This window comes from Schistocerca gregaria, chromosome 3, assembly GCF_023897955.1.
Source record: "Schistocerca gregaria isolate iqSchGreg1 chromosome 3, iqSchGreg1.2, whole genome shotgun sequence".
NCBI classification, from domain to species: domain Eukaryota; kingdom Metazoa; phylum Arthropoda; class Insecta; order Orthoptera; family Acrididae; genus Schistocerca; species Schistocerca gregaria.
This window is the reverse complement of record NC_064922.1, coordinates 653,573,424-653,591,494: the sequence shown is the minus strand read 5'-3', so window position 1 is coordinate 653,591,494 and position 18,071 is coordinate 653,573,424. Positions and strand designations below refer to the sequence as shown.

General features: G+C 40.4%; 1 protein-coding gene across 1 annotated transcript in view; it reads right to left on the bottom strand.

Moving 5' to 3' along the window:
- LOC126356113 (phosphatidylinositide phosphatase SAC2) overlaps positions 1-18,071 on the bottom strand; it is a 374,100-nt gene that overhangs the window by 278,948 nt on the left and 77,081 nt on the right. The window contains exon 4 of the mRNA XM_050006814.1: positions 9,614-9,733. Coding sequence (XP_049862771.1) covers positions 9,614-9,733 — 120 coding nt within the window. The remainder of the gene's footprint in view (positions 1-9,613; positions 9,734-18,071) is intronic.

Sequence of the window (18,071 nt, the reverse complement as noted above, 5' to 3'; positions counted from 1 at the left end):
GCGTCAACACAAAAAATGTAATTGTAATATAAGGATATAAGGGAAAGACACAGAGAAGCAGGTGTAGATTATACATCAAAAACTGGGACAATATTTTGTATCCACATGCAAATCTTGAAGTAAAAGAAAAGTTCAGGAAACATTACTTTTGAAAATAGACAGTTTCTGGAGAGGAGAAAATAAGAATGACTTTAAGAGATTATATGTATCTTCACAGGTAATTGAAAAACTTGTGGATAGAATGGCAGTATAAGAGAGGGAGTTTAGGCATAACATGACACTTTACTACTTCTTAGAAGTCCGTGGCCAAAGACTTCAAGACTGCAAAACATTTTTCTTAAACATTTTGAATATTTGGGAAATGTGTGTCAAGACAGCTGTGGCCAAAAGCACTGGCAGTGGAATTGTTAAACCAGATCAGAGAGGAAAGAAGCTTACACCAAATAAGTTGGATGAAGAAATGAGAGACCTTATCAGAACGCACATCAGGATGTTCCAAACAGGTGTATGTAGAGCACCGTAAAGAAAACAAAGTGAAGCAAGAGTTAGCTGCAAAGCAGTGGCTTTCCCATGACATTTTCTTTTACTGAGTTTAACTTAGTTTTCAAGGAATCTGCTATGATACCTCCGATGATAGATGGGTTTCAGGTGAAACAAAAACAACAGATGAAGAATCATTCCAAATTAAATCACTTATCGTGCCCTCTTGTCAGATGCAGATATAAGATACAGAAACAATACCTGTAACAAAAATCAGTCAAAACCTGAATCAAAAACAAAGGTTGTCATATTCGATACTCAGAAATGTTTGCTGACACCACACCTTATCAATTCCAGTGTATTTTATCTAAGAAAGCTCTGGACATATGACAATTCTTGATGCTTCAGAGCAGAAAGCCTATGTTACGTGAAACGAAACAGTTAAAGGTCATGGACCCAAAGAAATGCCTTGTCTGTTAAAGTGGACCCTGGCTAACATACCTGAAACTTAAACTGAGGAACCTATGATATCGCTTGATGAATGTGGAGGTCAGAATCATAACATCTCCATGACTGACATATTTTCGGATTCTGAGGTGTTTTGCTAATCTTAGATGGATCAACCATAAATTCTTATTGAAGACACAGTCGTACGGAGGTTGATTGTGTCTGTTATGTTAGTGAGCAAAGCCAAAAGCAAACTGAGCTCAAATACAGTAATTGTGACACCTTGGGGTTGGCAACAGCTGGTTCACCAGTGCTTCAAGGAACTGATTGACATGTACAACATGCAAAAATTTTGGAAATTTGCGGTAAGTTCCCATGGGACCAAACTGCTTACATGATCAGTCCCTAGGTTTATATGCTCCTTAAACCAACTTATGCCCAAATCAATGCACACACCCATGCCCAAGAGAGGCTTCGAACCTCCGACGGGGGAAACTGTGCGAACCATCACAAGGTGCCGCAGACTGCGCGGTAACCTCGCGAAGCACGACATGCAAATGGCAGATTTCAAGAATGGGCGGGCAATCAAAAGTTTATCATCAGAAAAATTTTTGGTTGGCCAAGATGTACCTCTAAAAATACAGGCAGAGAATTCAGTTTCTCAATTTAGGCAGCAAATGTTTGTTATTGTCACAAGTATCAATACTTACTTCAATTTTTAGAAGTAAGTCACTATGGTTAAAATTGTTATTTTTGTTCTATCTATTTAAACTTTGCTCAGAAAATAATATTTGTGACTGCATTTTTGAGAGGAAAACATTACATCTCACAACATATCTACTGTTATATAACACACACGACTGCTTTTATTTCTTAGTTCCAATACCAATAATTCTGGTATTCCCTTTCACATATCACAGATAACCCGACATAATACACATAAACATAAAAATGAAAATAAATGTACACAAAACTATTGTAATTAGTAGCTTGACAATATTGTAAGTATAAATAAAAATATCTTCATAAAAATATTTCTGAGATGTAAAATATTGTAAGTGCTTTCATTCTGTGATACTATACAAAAACATGCATAAAGACAAAGTACACCAGTGACTAATAGGGTATAATAGGGTATGATATGAGAAGTAAGACTCTTCATAATTGTCTATTTGGCTTACTTTAGGGGTAGCAAAATCTTAGCTGCAGCAGCTTGCCTGTAAATTTAGTGAAACGTCGCTTACAACAGTTTACCCAACATCCAGAAATATGGATGACACAAACAATTATAAACATACTCATATATTAACATGACCTTACATATAATGCTATCCAGTTTTATGAACTACCAACAGGATGGGTTCCACGGCAGCTAACTTCTGAACTGAATTGATAATTCAAGTGAAGAACTTACGCATCACATTGAAGAATGAGATTGTGACTACCTAGGATAGTCTCAGATTTAAGCCAGGCCTGCTACCTCCATCCAGTAATGAAGAGTAAACAGTGAATGTGTCAATTCTCATAACAAACTTAAGATACTGCAAATACATGCATCTGCAGTGATAATTATGCTGACTTTTTGGTTCAAAAGAACGTCATATCTGAGTACTACATGTGATAACGAACCCATACCATAAGTCCATCACATTAAGACACAATAAATTAACTTCAGTCTGTAATCAACGTCTGCATGTCTTCTGGATGACTTTCACTGAATGTTAGGTAGAGAGAGCTTTGTACAACATGTGCTCAATAAATAATATTTACGGTTTTTATTTGACTTACTTCTAGTCAGCCATGCCACTACGTGCATATCAGTTATGGTACATACAATACCAGTTCCAAAATAAATGAAGTTTCTCAAAACCTCTCTGTGTCGGACAAAAAAATACAATAAATATTGTTGCTGCCAGAGAAAGTAAAATGTGGAGTATCAGTTGCAACCGAGTTAAATAAACAAGATATAAAATGAAACTTTTTATAAAGAATGACAATAGTTGAGTGGGACCTTACAACATGTGTAAGTGCAGAGACTCATCCCTCTCATGAAGGTTTACATAGTGGATTCCATACCTAAATATCAATTTGCAGACAGTGTGTATATTCATTGTAGATTGTATTTTATTGGTCCTGTTGTCTACATAGCAGCTTATGCATAAGACATTGGACAAGTCAACTTATAAATATACAGGCTGAAAGTAATTTCAAGGCATACATACTGAAGCTTACAATAATATACTTTACACATAAGTAAGTATTTATATAACACATTTCATAAATTTAAATATTCTTCAATGGAGTAAAAGCAGTGATGCTGTAAATATGACTAGAGAGATTTTCCAAATGTATTGACCTCAGTGATAGCTTTTATGTTTTCAGGAAGTTTGTTATAAAGCTTAACTCCCATGTGAAAAGTACTTTTTTGGCACAGTGCTGTGCTGATTTGAGTCATTTGTAAGTTTCTGTTTTGTCTGGTAAAGTGCTCATGTATATCACAGTTTTTTTGTAGTCTCCGGTCCTTGACTATTACATTTAATTTAAAGAACAAAAGAGTTTCCATAATGTATACACATGGTAATGGGGGAATACCAGATTTCTTAAACAGGGGTTTACAAGAGTCTCTAGGCTTGCACCCAAACAAGATTCTAATGGCCCTTTTTTGTAGTTTAAAAGTGCTATTAGCTGTTTTAGAGTTTCCCCAGAAGGTGACTCCATATCTAAGACGAGAATGAAAGTACGCATGATATACATTCAATACTGTTTTCTCACTACAGCATGATTTTAATGAACAAAGAAGATAACATGTTCTGCTCAGTTCAGCATTGAGATATTCAATATGCTTATTCCATCTGATGTTACTCTGCAGCCAAAGTCCTAAGAATTTGGTTTCAGTACTGTTACCAACTGGCTCATCATTGATAGAGACTAATGGGATAAACATGTCCTTGTTAGGAATATTGTGGAATTTTAGAGCAACGGTTTTCTTCATATAACAAGATGACAACCATTAAACCTAACAAGACAAGCCTTACATCTTGAAGGAAAATTTAATATTGTGAACATCATGGTCATTGGAGACTGGACACTAGTTAAGAGCAGACATCATAAAGCACATAAATTAGCCACAGTTTTGTTCAAGAAACCATACCATAATTTGCATTAGGTGATTTAGTGAACCATAGGAAACCTAAATGAGAACTGTCAGACAGATTTAAACTCTGATCTGCCAAATTTAAGTACAGTGTCTTCTTAACCACTTTGTTAGGTAGGTAACAGAAAAGCCCGCTCTTAAAAGAAGGGTTAACAAATGAACAGAAATTGACTGATCCAATATACTATGAGAGGGGACATGTTACAAAAAGCAATATGTCAGTACTCTAGTCCTTTATTTGAAAAGAATGTTATGTCACACTAAACCAAAGACAAGGTTTTGCAGCTTTCACAAAGAATTCATATACCTGAGTTAATCCTTTGTCATATATGATAATGTAGTGAACTCACTAGGAAATATTATTGTTACTGCCATCAGTGAACATATCACAGCATTAATTTACATTGATCACCTACTGTTTCCAGTGTTTGTGAAGCCTATACTGCCCCCCCCCCCCCCCAACCCCCCGCTCACTCCCTATGAAAACAGTAACTTGTACATGGTGACAATTATTGAACTATATGAAAATTGAAAAAAAGATAAATTAATTACAAACTACAGTATGCACACACTTTATTCATCATGTATACATAATTACAAATATTGGGAAGGAAAAGGAAAGATGAAAGGATGTGAGTTTTAAGGGATAAGGAGTCATCCCAATCCCGGGAGCGAAAAGACTTACCTTAGGGGGAAAAAAGGATAGGTATATACTCGCGCGCGACACACACACACACACACACACACACACACACACACACACAGACACACACACACACACACACACACACACACACACACACACACACACACACACAAGCAGACATATTTCAATATGTCTGCCTGTGTCTGTACATGTATGGACGGACACGTGCATGCATGTGTGCGCAAGCATACACCTATCCCCCCCCCCAAGGCAAGTCCTTCCGCTCGCCAAGACACTATCCAAACTGGACCCTGCCTGGAACAGTTCCGTCCTCCATCACAGCGGGACCCACCTCCTCTTCCACAAAATCACCCTCTCCAAACCTTCCAGGAATTTCTCACTTCCAGCCTTGCCCCTCAATCTTTCTTGAAAAACCTTAATCCTACTCCCAACATCACCACAGCCGAAGCCCAGGCTATCCGTGATCTGAAAGCTGACCGATCCATCATCATTCTTCCGGCTGACAAGGGTTCCACGACCGTGGTACTTGATCGTCGGGAGTATGTAGCTGAGGGACTGCGTCAGCTTTCAGACAACTCTACATACAAAGTTTGCCAAGGTAATCCCATTCCTGATGTCCAGGCGGAGCTTCAAGGAATCCTCAGAACCTTAGGCCCCCTACAAAACCTTTCACCTGACTCCATCAAACTCCTGATCCCACCGACACCTCGCACTCCTACCTTCTACCTACTTCCTAAAATTCACAAACCCAAACATCCTGGCCGCCCCATTGTAGCTGGTTACCAAGCCCCCACAGAACGTATCTCTGCCTACGTAGATCAACACCTTCAACCCATTACATGCAGTCTCCCATCCTTCATCAAAGACACCAACCACTTTCTCGAATGCCTGGAATCCGTACCCAGTCTGTTACCCCCGGAAACCATCCTTGTAACCATTGATGCCACTTCCCTATACACAAATATCCTGCACGTCCATGGCCTCGCTGCAATGGAGCACTTCCTTTCACGCCAATCACCTGCCACTCTACCCAAAACCTCTTTCCTCGTCACCTTAGCCAGCTTCATCCTGACCCACAATTTCTTCACTTTTGAAGGCCAGATATACCAACAATTAAAGGGAACAGCCATGGGTACCAGGATGGCCCCCTCGTATGCCAACCTATTTATGGGTCGCTTAGAGGAAGCCTTCTTGGTTACCCAAGCCTGCCAACCCAAAGTTTGGTACAGATTTATTGACGACATCTTCATGATCTGGACTCACAGTGAAGAACAACTCCAGAATTTCCTCTCCAACCTCAACTCCTTTGGTTCCATCAGATTCACCTGGTCCTACTCCAAATCCCATGCCACTTTCCTTGACGTTGACCTCCATCTGTCCAATGGCCAGCTTCAAACATCTGTCCACATCAAACCCACCAACAAGCAACAGTACCTCCATTATGACAGCTGCCACCCAATCCATATCAAACGGTCCCTTCCCTACAGCCTAGGCCTTCGTGGCAAACGAATCTGCTCCAGTCCTGAATCCCTGGACCATTACACCAACAACCTGAAAACAGCTTTCGCATCCCGCAACTACCCTCCCAACCTGGTACAGAAGCAGATAACCAGAGCCACTTCCTCATCCCCTCAAACCCAGAACCTCTCACAGAAGTACCCCAAAAGTGCCCCACTTGTGACAGGATACTTCCTGGGACTGGATCAGACTCTGAATGTGGCTCTCCAGCAGGGATACGACTTCCTAAAATCCTGCCCCGAAATGAGATCGACCCTTCATGAAATCCTCCCTACTCCACCAAGAGAGTCTTTCCGCCATCCACCTAACCTTCGTAACCTCTTGGTTCATCCCTATGAAATCCCCAAACCACCTTCCCTACCCTCTGGCTCCTACCCTTGCAACCGCTCCCGGTGTAAAACCTGTCCTATGCACCCTCCCACCACTACCTACTCCAGTCCTGCAACCTGGAAGGTGTACACGATCAAAGGCAGAGCCACGTGTGAAAGCACCCACGTGATTTACCAACTGACCTGCCTACACTGTGACGCTTTCTATGTGGGAATGACCAGCAACAAACTGTCCATTCGCATGAATGGACACAGGCAGACAGTGTTTGTTGGTAATGAGGATCACCCTGTGGCTAAACATGCCTTGGTGCACAGCCAGCACATCTTGGCACAGTGTTACACCGTCCGAGTTATCTGGATACTTCCCATCAACACCAACCTATCCGAACTCCGGAGATGGGAACTTGCCCTTCAATATATCCTCTCTTCCCGTTATCCACCAGGCTTCAATCTCCGCTAATTTCAAGTTGCCGCCACTCATACCTCATCTGTCATTCAACTTCATCTTTGCCTCCACACTTCCGCCTTGACTTATATCTCTGCCCATACTCTTTGCCTTTAAATATGTCTGTTTGTGTCTGTGTATGTATGGATGGATATGCGTGCGCGTGCGCGTGTGTGTGTGTGTGTGTGTGTGTGTGTGTGTGTGTGTGCGCGCGCGTATGCCTATCCTTTTTTCCCCCTAGGGTGGGTCTTTCCGCTCCCGGGATTGGAATGACTCCTTACCCTCTCCCTTGGAACCCACATCCTCTCATCTTTCCTTTTCCTTCCCTATTTCCTGACGAGGCGGCCGCCGGTTGCGAGGGCTCAGATTCTGTGTGTGTGTTTGTGTTTTATTCATTGTGCCTATCTACCGGCGCTTTCCCACTTGGTAAGTCTTGGAATCTTATGTAAATAAAATAGAAAGAAACTTCCACATGGGAAAAATATATTAAAAACAAAGATTCTAAGACTTACCAAGCGGGAAAGTGCCAGCAGACAGGCACATGAACAAAACACACAAACACACACACAGAATTACTAGCTTTCGCAACCGATGGTTGCTTCTTCAGGAAGGAGAGGGAAAGACGAAAGGATGTGGGTTTTAAGGGAGAGGGTAAGGAGTCATTCCAATCCCGGGAGCGGAAAGACTTCCCTTAGGGGAAAAAAAGGACAGGTGTACACTCGCACGCGCACACACACACACACACACACACACACACACACACACACACATATATCCATCCGCACATACACAGACACAAGCAGACTGTCCTTTTTTTCCCCTAAGGGAAGTCTTTCCGCTCCCGGGATTGGAAAGACGAAAGGATGTGGGTTTTAAGGGAGAGGGTAAGGAGTCATTCCCTCTCCTTCCTGAAGAAGCAACCATCGGTTGCGAAAGCTAGTAATTCTGTGTGTGTGTTTGTGTGTTTTGTTCATGTGCCTATCTACCGGCGTTTTCCCGCTTGGTAAGTCTTGGAATCTTTGTTTTTAATATAATTACAAATATTTGTATTTAGGATATGACATGTTCGATATGCCTGACATCATTGACGATGATGTGGTGCAGAAGAACAGACAAAATCTGCATGACCCGCGGGACGATGAGGTGCAGATGAACAGCAAAATTCTGCACAACCCTCTCAAGTATAGGAACATCAATGCTGTCTATGACATCCTGAAAGGCTGGTTTTAGCTCAACAATGGTTTTGGGGTTATTGCTGTAAACCTTGTCTTTAATATAGCCCCACAAAAATTAGACGCACATGTTCAGATCTGGAGAATATGGCAGGGCCCATGCCAGTGGCCTCTAGGTCCCCAAAGTGCTCCTCCATGGCGAACACTCTCCAGCTTCGATGTAGTCGAGCTCAGTCTTGCGTGAACATCTTGTCGAAATCAAGATCACTTTCGGTAATAGACATGAAATCATCTTCCAAAATCTTCACATACATTTTGATAGTTACAGTGCCATCAAGGCATATTGCACCAATTGGCCCATGACTGGACATTGAACACCACACAGTCACCCGTTGAGGGTGAAGACACATCTCCATAGTGAAATGCTGATTCTCAGTCCCCCAAATGCGCCAATTTTGCTTATGGATGAACCCATCCAAATGAAAGTGGGCTCCGTTGCTATATCAAACTCTACAGATGATACTAATTCCCATCATACCCCGTGGCCAACTGCGCAGTTGGAACATCCTAACGCAAACCGTTTAGAAGTTATGATGACTTTATTTCATATACGTCAATAATTGTCATCCTGTACATGTACTAATTTAGACAGCTAAAAAACACTTTTCCGTGAACTCTACTTGCAACACCTGTCTGCAGTCCTATGGCTATCTAACTCATTGTCCTATTAAGGTGTTATCCTACTTGCTAAGAAATAACTAGATAGCTTGACAGACAACAGTTTTACACTCTTTAGTTTTTTGTTCTCATGACTATATTACCACTGTACCACAATGATTAGTAACACTGACTACTGACAAGAGTCCTGGGCTAGATTCCTCAGATTATTCTGTTGCAAAAAGGTATTTATGAGGGTGACCAAAAGAGGAGCAGCTTCAAAGTATACCGCAGTTGGCAAAATATTGACCGCCAGATGCACCTGACACAGTCTGTGCACCTTACTTCATTTCTCATCACTTCCCAACAACATGGTTACCCTTTACATTTCACATTACTCCTTCCTATGTTGATCTACTGTGAAGGGCACTCAGATAAATTAATTCTTACTACAACAAGTACATGTAACACAAATGCACGAAAGGTTTTATAAATGCAATGAATTCAAGCTGCAATAACTGTAAAAACAACACAAATGCTGCAAATGAAATGGAGTGCCTAGCAATTAAATTTAAGGGGCATTTTACATTACTTTTATTAAAAATACTTCCACGAAAACTGAACAATAAATAAATAAATTGAAGGGCTGCAAAGAATGTTACAAGTCCATTTTTTTATTTAAGCTATATACTATTTAATTACATTTTATACACTTTATTACTCGGTTCATGTTCATCAACATACCTCACATCGCCTTTCACTTCCAACAGAAGTTCCACTATCACTGCCAAGTTCCACACTGCAATGTTCAATCTGTATGAAACCCTGTATTACTGGAATAACCCAAAGATCAGCTAATGGTGTCTGAAATTTGAAACATTATTACCCACTTAATGAAATGTGCGACAAATACACTGCATCTAAATGTTTAAAGTATTTGTCATTACAATGAAGCTAATCTGTGTGTAATACAAATTTTAATCATCCAAATTTAAACTGAAAAGTCTGCCCAAAAGCAGTTATGAAACAAATTTGGTTAATATCATTACAGTTTTAAAGCTTTTATTCAAAAAAAGAAATCAATGGTAACTAAGAGAGACAAATTGATGCCAACAATAAGAGTGCAGATCAGATAATTGAAAGTGAAGAAGCAAATACTGTCTACCACACCCATAAAAATAATCTGTATTCATCTGTTTAACAGATGAACTATGGATACTACAATCTACACATGTGATACAAAAGATCCAAGTTATCCAAAAACAACTGATTTTAAACATTTCATCTCTTGAATTATTATTATTATAATTATTATTTTTTTTCTGCCACAGTGTGATGGTAAATGTTTTTGAAGAGGTTTTTTTGCCTATACAAGTAAAAATGGTACTTTGAAGCATTATTTTTGACTTGCTCCTTTATTTTAAATAATGCACCATAAGCTATTGAATTCACTTATTCAGCTCAAAGAAAAATTTTCTCCAATTTGCACTTTTGAAATATGACAAAAATACTATTGTCAAAATTTACCCTATCAGCGGAAATTAATTTTAAACTACACCATCTTATACAGACAAGTTGCAAGAATTTGGCTTCTGACAGAAGCATGTTCGATTCTATGGAGTTCTGTAAAGACAAATGTTCCACAGTTAAAAATTAGATGCTGATATACACAGTAAGGACAGCTACACAAAAACATTTTTCCATCTTTCTCTCAGTGAGTGAGTGACATGACTTTTCTTTTTCTTTTGTGGAGGGTCACAATGTTTCTCCACCTTTCATTTTTAACAAGACTGTGACAACACACTTGTTCTAATACTGCTGAAAAACATAATGACTTTCTTTGAGTAACTACATAAATGTAGCAGTTGTAATAGAAGTGATCAGTGCACCTCTTTTTTCATCACCTATTGGAGAATCTGATACAAATTAGTTCATAACACAACCTAATGAGACTGAAATTGTGATTATGTATGTACTATAATTTTGATGTCATAACCACAATGATCTTACATTTTGTAACCAGAAATAAAGCATGAAGCTAATTGAGATTTATTTTTCAGAAAACTATTATTTTTTTCATACTTTAAATTTAATTCCAAACTGCAATGATAACTGAAATTATCAATGTCATTCTATAATTTGTTCTCAATACTAATCTGATAATATTTGTAAAATAAATATTTAATTGTGTATGAAATTAATTGGGTGTAAAATATCAATTTATTATAACATGGTGGAAATGCTACTTCTTATATCTCTGTTCTTTGGGTCAGTACCTACTGAGTAGTAGTAGTAGTAGTAGTAGTAGTAGTAGTAGTAATGGAGAATTGATACAAAGCTATGTTCAAATGAATGGATTTTACCAGAATGGAGACCGATTTATGATATTACACTGAAATAAGAGAAGAAGAAAAAAGGATTGAAGAAATGTAATAAGGCAGTATTGAACTTGTCAAACTTAAAAAACCTAACCATACAGCATAGACATAACTTTTTTCAGTAAGCTAGTTTTCAATGAGCCATATTTTCAATGTAGAGCAACAAAACTCAGTTAAGTACTGTATTTTACTTCTTATTTTGAACTTCCTTCGCACTTCAAATAGCTGCACAGAATTATGGATGTTACTCCTAAACACTTGCGCATGAATAATTAGTATTTTTAATAGTAATAGTAGTTCACAATGCAATGCAGCTGGTAAGAATACAGGTAAAATCTTTGAGAATAGACACAGAACCACAAGTTCACATATTCAAGTTTTCATGCATTTCCTATAGTCGACTATCAAGCAATAATCATATTACCTCCAGAGTTGTAAGTTTTAATTAGTTTGCGTGTAGTTCTTGTTGACACTGGCTGCCATAAATAGGATTTGTAGTCTTAATATAAAGGGTCACATTAGTTATAAATATGAAGCATGTGCAGCAGTTTTCATTTACTGGAAAACTTTATTTTTTTATTAGGATGTGAAATGAATTGATTAATGATGCTATTAAGGACTCAGTAGTAATTCAAACTATGAAGTTTGTGATACAGAAACATTTCTGAAAATATCACGAATGACTCAAAGACAAAACTGCAACAGGTAATACCTATATATGTATGACTACGAAACCATGAGTATGTATTCCATAGTAAACTTTATGTAAATGAAACTACAAATTTAAATGATGTAAGGAGAAAAGGGTTGAGGGAGAATACATAACACAAACCAATTAGCTTAATTATTTCAACAGTCTTATACTATTCAATGAATATAATCATTTTTTTACAATATAATGTAATTAGATAGGTAGAAAATATACTTGCCAAGCAGTGGCTCTGAAAGTGTGTTCTCCAGTCTCTGCTTGGTGAGTAGATTTTTTTATCTATACACTACACTTGTATCACAACTCATTATTTCTAATCATGCCCCAAAATGAGACATCCTTCCCAATATCCTTCCCATCCCTCAAAGTGGCGTTCTGTTGCACACCCGCCCTACCTAGATAGCCCATCCCATTCTATTTCCATTCCCAAGCACCTGCCTCTAGCATCACACCCTGTGGAAGACCAAAGCAGAGGACCTGCCCAAACAGTCCACCCAGCACTTCATACTCCACTCCTGTCCCAAGTGTATCTTACCCCATCAGAGGCAGGGTTACCTGTGAAAGCAGCCATGTAATATATCACTCTGCTGCAATCACTGCACAGCTTTTTATGTTGATACAGCAACCAACAACCTGCCCATCAGACTGAATGGCCGCCACTGCACTGTGGCCAAGAACAAAGTTGACCACCCGGTGGCACAACATGCAGTTGCAAACAACATGCTCAGTATCATTGGCTGCTTCACAACCTCAGCCATCTGCATCCTTCCTTCCAACTCCAGTCTTTCTGAACTATATAGTGGGAGTTATCCTTCAAATACATTCTACACTCCTATAATCCTCCTGGCCTAAGTCTCCATTACCACACTGTTCCCACAGCCTTTGCCCAACATTTTCCCCTTACTCTGTCTTATAACCTCTTCTGAATTCACATCTCCATGTTCCCTTCATCACGCACCACTCCCAAGCTCAAACACCCACGCCCTGCATGTCTAACTCGAGCTCGTATTGCCCTCCCTACCTAATTCCTAGGCAGCAAACTGGCTGCATCTCTTAGAGACACGAGCTGCTGCTACTCCCTCACTCACTCACTCACTCCAGATGATTAATTACAGGGTCAGCCAATGTTCCTGGCAAGACTGTTACCAACAGCTAATCAATCAAGTTGCTAGTATATTTTACCATAAAACTTAAAATCGTTTAAAAAATATGATCCATTCCACTATTTCAGCTGTGTTCAGTTTCCCTGCATAATAAAGCTCCTCCTGATAATTTGAATGATTTTGTTCACTGGGTTATCTGTGTATATGATTATAATATTTAGTGACACTAAGTAGCCCCTTTTGGAGTAATCAACAGTTTGAGGTTGTTCTTAATTTTCTAGGGCTGTTGGAAAATATATGCAGCTTTAAGCTTGTCATTTACTATGTAGCTCAGGCATCCGATACTGACTTCAGTCAGCCATATGGGTCTCTCTGCCTCAAGCAACTCATGCAGATGACCTGCATACTAGTGTATTGGTCCAACTTCGGATTGCAATACAACTTCGGATTGTGGCATGGAATCGACAAGTCTGTAGAAGGTCACCAAAAGCATGTGGTGCCATATGTCTACCTACAGATAACGCATTTCATTTAAATTGCAATCTGGTTGTTTGAGGGCGCAGACCTGGTGCCTGATAGCATCCCAGAAGCATTCCATTGGGTTTGCATTCAGTGAATTTGATGGCCAAGACATCAACATGAGTTCACTATCATGCAACCATAGCAGGAATCTGACCTCCTGAACTGGACTATAATTCTGCTGGAAGATGCCACTGCCGTCAAGGAAGGCATCAAGCACAAAGGGATGCTGTGGTCTGTAGTAATGTTCGAGTGGACCTGTAATGTTGTCTTCAATTATTACCACAGGTCACATGCAAGCCCAGGTGAATGACCTGTCCCACCATAGCATGATACTGGCTCTATTGGTCTATGTCCATGGTACAATGCACATTTCAGGCAGCCATTCACCTGGATGACAGCATATCCTGACATTATCATAAACTTGGTGTAACATAAAAAATGATTCAATAAAGGAAAATCCACGGAGGAATGCAATAATATTATGAACAGGATAGTTGCTACTCACCATATAGTGGAAATGCTGGGTTGCAGATAGGCACAACATAAAGACAGGCAGAAAATGAGCTTTTGGCCAACAAGGCCTTCATCAGAGATTTTAAAAAAAAAAAAAAAAAACACAGACACAGACAGACACACACACACACACACACACACACACACACACACACACACAAAATGGTTCAAATGGCTGAGCACTATGGGACTTAACATCTTAGGTCATCAGTCCCCTAGAACTTGCACGCGCACGCACACGCACACAAATGGCTGCAGTCTCTGGCTGCTGTGGCCTCAACATTCAGAGATGCTCGCACAGTATCACCATTTCGAAGCTGTTCATTTCCAGGCACCAGGCTCCAAAATCTGCCTTTTGTCAAAGCCACTTACACCAGTGGATTTCCTCATTCATGGAAAAAATCACTGTTAGAATGATTCCCCATTTGTCTCTTCCCCACGTGTATACTTCCTTACCACGTTATGTGCCCGCAAATCACCAGAGGGAAATTCAGTCTTGTGGTGGGCAGTGGTTGATATTTTGGCTCATCATTGTACGTTGGGATAATAATTGTGGCAACTGTCTATAGATAAGTTTATATTTAAATCTTCTATCATTTTTACGAAAACTGATACTTTCCTATATCCTTTTTTATTTTATTCAGAATAATTTTCTTTTTAGATTCAATAATTTCATTCAAATAATTTCTCTGGTTTTATATAGGTAGGAATCACCAATAAACCAACTGAACAATAGAAAAATTCACAGAAAGTAGGTAGAGAACACCTGTTGAGTGTATTTAAAGACCTCTAGATTCAGGTGAACAATTTTTTACATAATGAAAGTGGTTTCTCCATAGCACTTATTTTGATGCTACTAATGATTCTTTCCCCAGTTGTTCCATTTCATTTGTTTGGAATTCACTTGCTGGGTAGGTTTCTCGACCCAGAAAATGGGGAATAAATTGGCAGTAGTGCTCAGTAAGTACATGATCTGCTACACTGCCACAAAGTTGCACTAACGACGAAAGCTTCAGAAACTGACAGTTTCATTGTATAAAATGTAATTTTGAAACATGTGTCACCTAGTGCAATGTTCTTTCGTCATGAAAAAGTATTCCATTCAAGACTGGTGTCAGAAATAATACCAATATGCATCATCATCCTCAGGATGACCACTATCACAGAACTTTTGATGTAATGTTACCAAATATACTCTCAATACATGCTGATATCAAACAGACTGTGATACAATACTGCCTGTCATGACAATTGCGTACAACACTTGCAGAATTACAAGCCATTTTTCCTGCTCTACTGTCAAGAGACTGAAACAACAATGGGTACTTTCTTTCCTGTTACACTTTATAAAGCATTTGATTGCATCAAAGAACTCATCTACATTACTAAAGAAATAAGACAGATGGCACATGCAGGAACCTCATGTACCCCACAATAATGACTGAGAATGTTACAGTGCTAAACACCAAGCTACAACCTAGTTAAGCAATAATTGATTTATACATTTATGCAGAAGAATTATATAAGTGTTACTTTGGCCCAAATCGCACCCTACATCATTTGTCATGTCACCTACAAAGTCAATTATAATGATTCAATACACACGAGATTAAAGCCATAGAAACATAGTGCCACATGTGTAAAACTGTGGTGGGTCATTAGTTTTTAATAAATAGTGACCACAACTTAAAAATTCTGCTGTTGGTTGGTTTAAAAGAGGGGGGGGGGGGGGGGGGCAATCTGCGAGTGCATCAGTCCCTTGTTACCGGTAAAAGAAGTACACAAGGAAAAGAAGAAAAGAAAGGAGACATACAGCACAATAACAGGAGAAAGAAAGAACCGGAAGAACAACAGAAGGGCAACCAACACTACTATGGACAAAACAGGAAACAAAAACCACAGAGAGAAGCAACAAACAAGAAGAAGGGATAAAAACAAGAGAGCAGAAGACCATGGCGACCACAAGAATAAAAGGAAAAAGCCAGCAACTATGCGACGCACTAAAATATCCAGCCTAAAGGCATTAGAGGGGAGGACACAAAGGGACAAAGGACATGCACTAAAAGGTATATAGAATGATAAAACCCACTATCACATATAAAACATAAAACTAAATTAGCTGATGAGGCATTGTCAGCTAAAATTAATGACAACGAGACCAGTAACTGAAGAGTCCGTCGCAGGGCAGCCAAAGGAGGACAGCTCACCAAGATATCGGCCACGGGCAGCAGGGCTCCACACAAAACCTTAGGTGGGTCATCACGGCGCAGGAGGTAGATGTGTGTCACCCAAGCATGGCCAATGCGGAGCCAGCAGAGAACCACAGAGTCCATGCGAGAGGACTGCATAGAGGTCTTCCACACATTCGTAGGCTCCTTAGTGGCACGCAGTTTGTTGTTCATATTGAGGTTATGCTATTCCGTCTCCCAAAGCTGCGAAACACAGAAGAAACGACTCCCCAGCCCATTAATGGATGAGCTCAAGAGCATGAGAGATAGCCAACAACTCGGCAGTTAAATTACTGCAGCCATCGGGCAAGGAATGCTGTTCAATATATCCTCCATGGGCATAATCAAAGCCAACGTGATCATCAGCCACTGAGCAGTCAGTGTGAACCACATCATGGCCTCGGTACACGTCAAAACTCGAGAGGAAGTGGCAGCAGAGCGCTGTGGGGATAATTGAGTCCTTAGGGCCATGTGGAAAGACCAGGTGAATCTGCGGCCGAGGTGTGGACCATGGAGGTGTAGGTGAATTGACCAGAAGTACAGGTGGTAAAGACAAGGACTCCAGTTTGGAAAGAATAGATTGAAAATGAACTACAATTGGAAGCCCTCACCTGGACCGCCGATGCGGGAGATAATCCGCTGTGGGAGGGAAAAGGAAATGGTAATTCAGATGTGCAGGAGAACTATGAATGTGTGCAACATAGTGAGATTTTCACTCTGCTGTGGAGTGTGGGCTGATATGAAACTTCCTGGCAGATTAAAACTGTGTGCCGGACCAGGACGCTGGTCACCAGACTCGTCCTAAAAGCTCCTGTCACTAGGCGAACGCCACAGTGGTGCACTGGGTCGAGTACACGCAAATGCAGAGGGCGCCGTCGAACCATAAACCAGAATCCCATAGTCAAGGCAGGATTGAACAAGGACTCTGTGGAGCTGCAGTTGCGTATAGCAATCTGCACCCCAGTTGGTGTTGCTCACGCAGCGAAGGGCATTGAGGTGCTGCCACCACTTCCATTTAACCTGTCGAAGGTCCTAAAGCTCCTGTCACTAGGCGAACGCCACAGTGGTGCACTGGGTCGAGTACACGCAAATGCAGAGGGCGCCGTCGAACCATAAACCAGAATCCCATAGTCAAGGCAGGATTGAACAAGGACTCTGTGGAGCTGCAGTTGCGTATAGCAATCTGCACCCCAGTTGGTGTTGCTCACGCAGCGAAGGGCATTGAGGTGCTGCCACCACTTCCATTTAACCTGTCGAAGGTGAGGAAGCCAAGTCAATTGGGCATCGAAAACCAGTCCTAAGAATCGATGTGTCTCCACTACAGTGAGTGCATCATCATCAAGGTAAAATTCTAGTTCCGGGAAAACGATACGACGCCGACAGAAATGCATAACACACAACTATGCAGCCAAAAACTGGAAACCGTGGGCTAGAACCCATGACTGCATCTTGTGGGTGGTTCCCTGTAGGCGCTGCTCAACAACAGTACTGGTGGAGCAGTACGAAATGCAGAAGTTGTCCGGATACAGAAAAGGTGAGACAGAAGGCCCAACAGCTGCTGCTAGACCGTTAATGGCTACTAACAATAAGAGATATACTCAATACAGAGCCCTGCAGGGCCCCATTCTCCTGTATAGGAGGTGAACTTTGGGAGGCACTAACTTGGACAAGGAAAGTACGAAGCAACAGGAAATTCTGGATAAATATCGGGAGCAGGGGTTTGAGACCCAACTCATATAATGAGGCAAG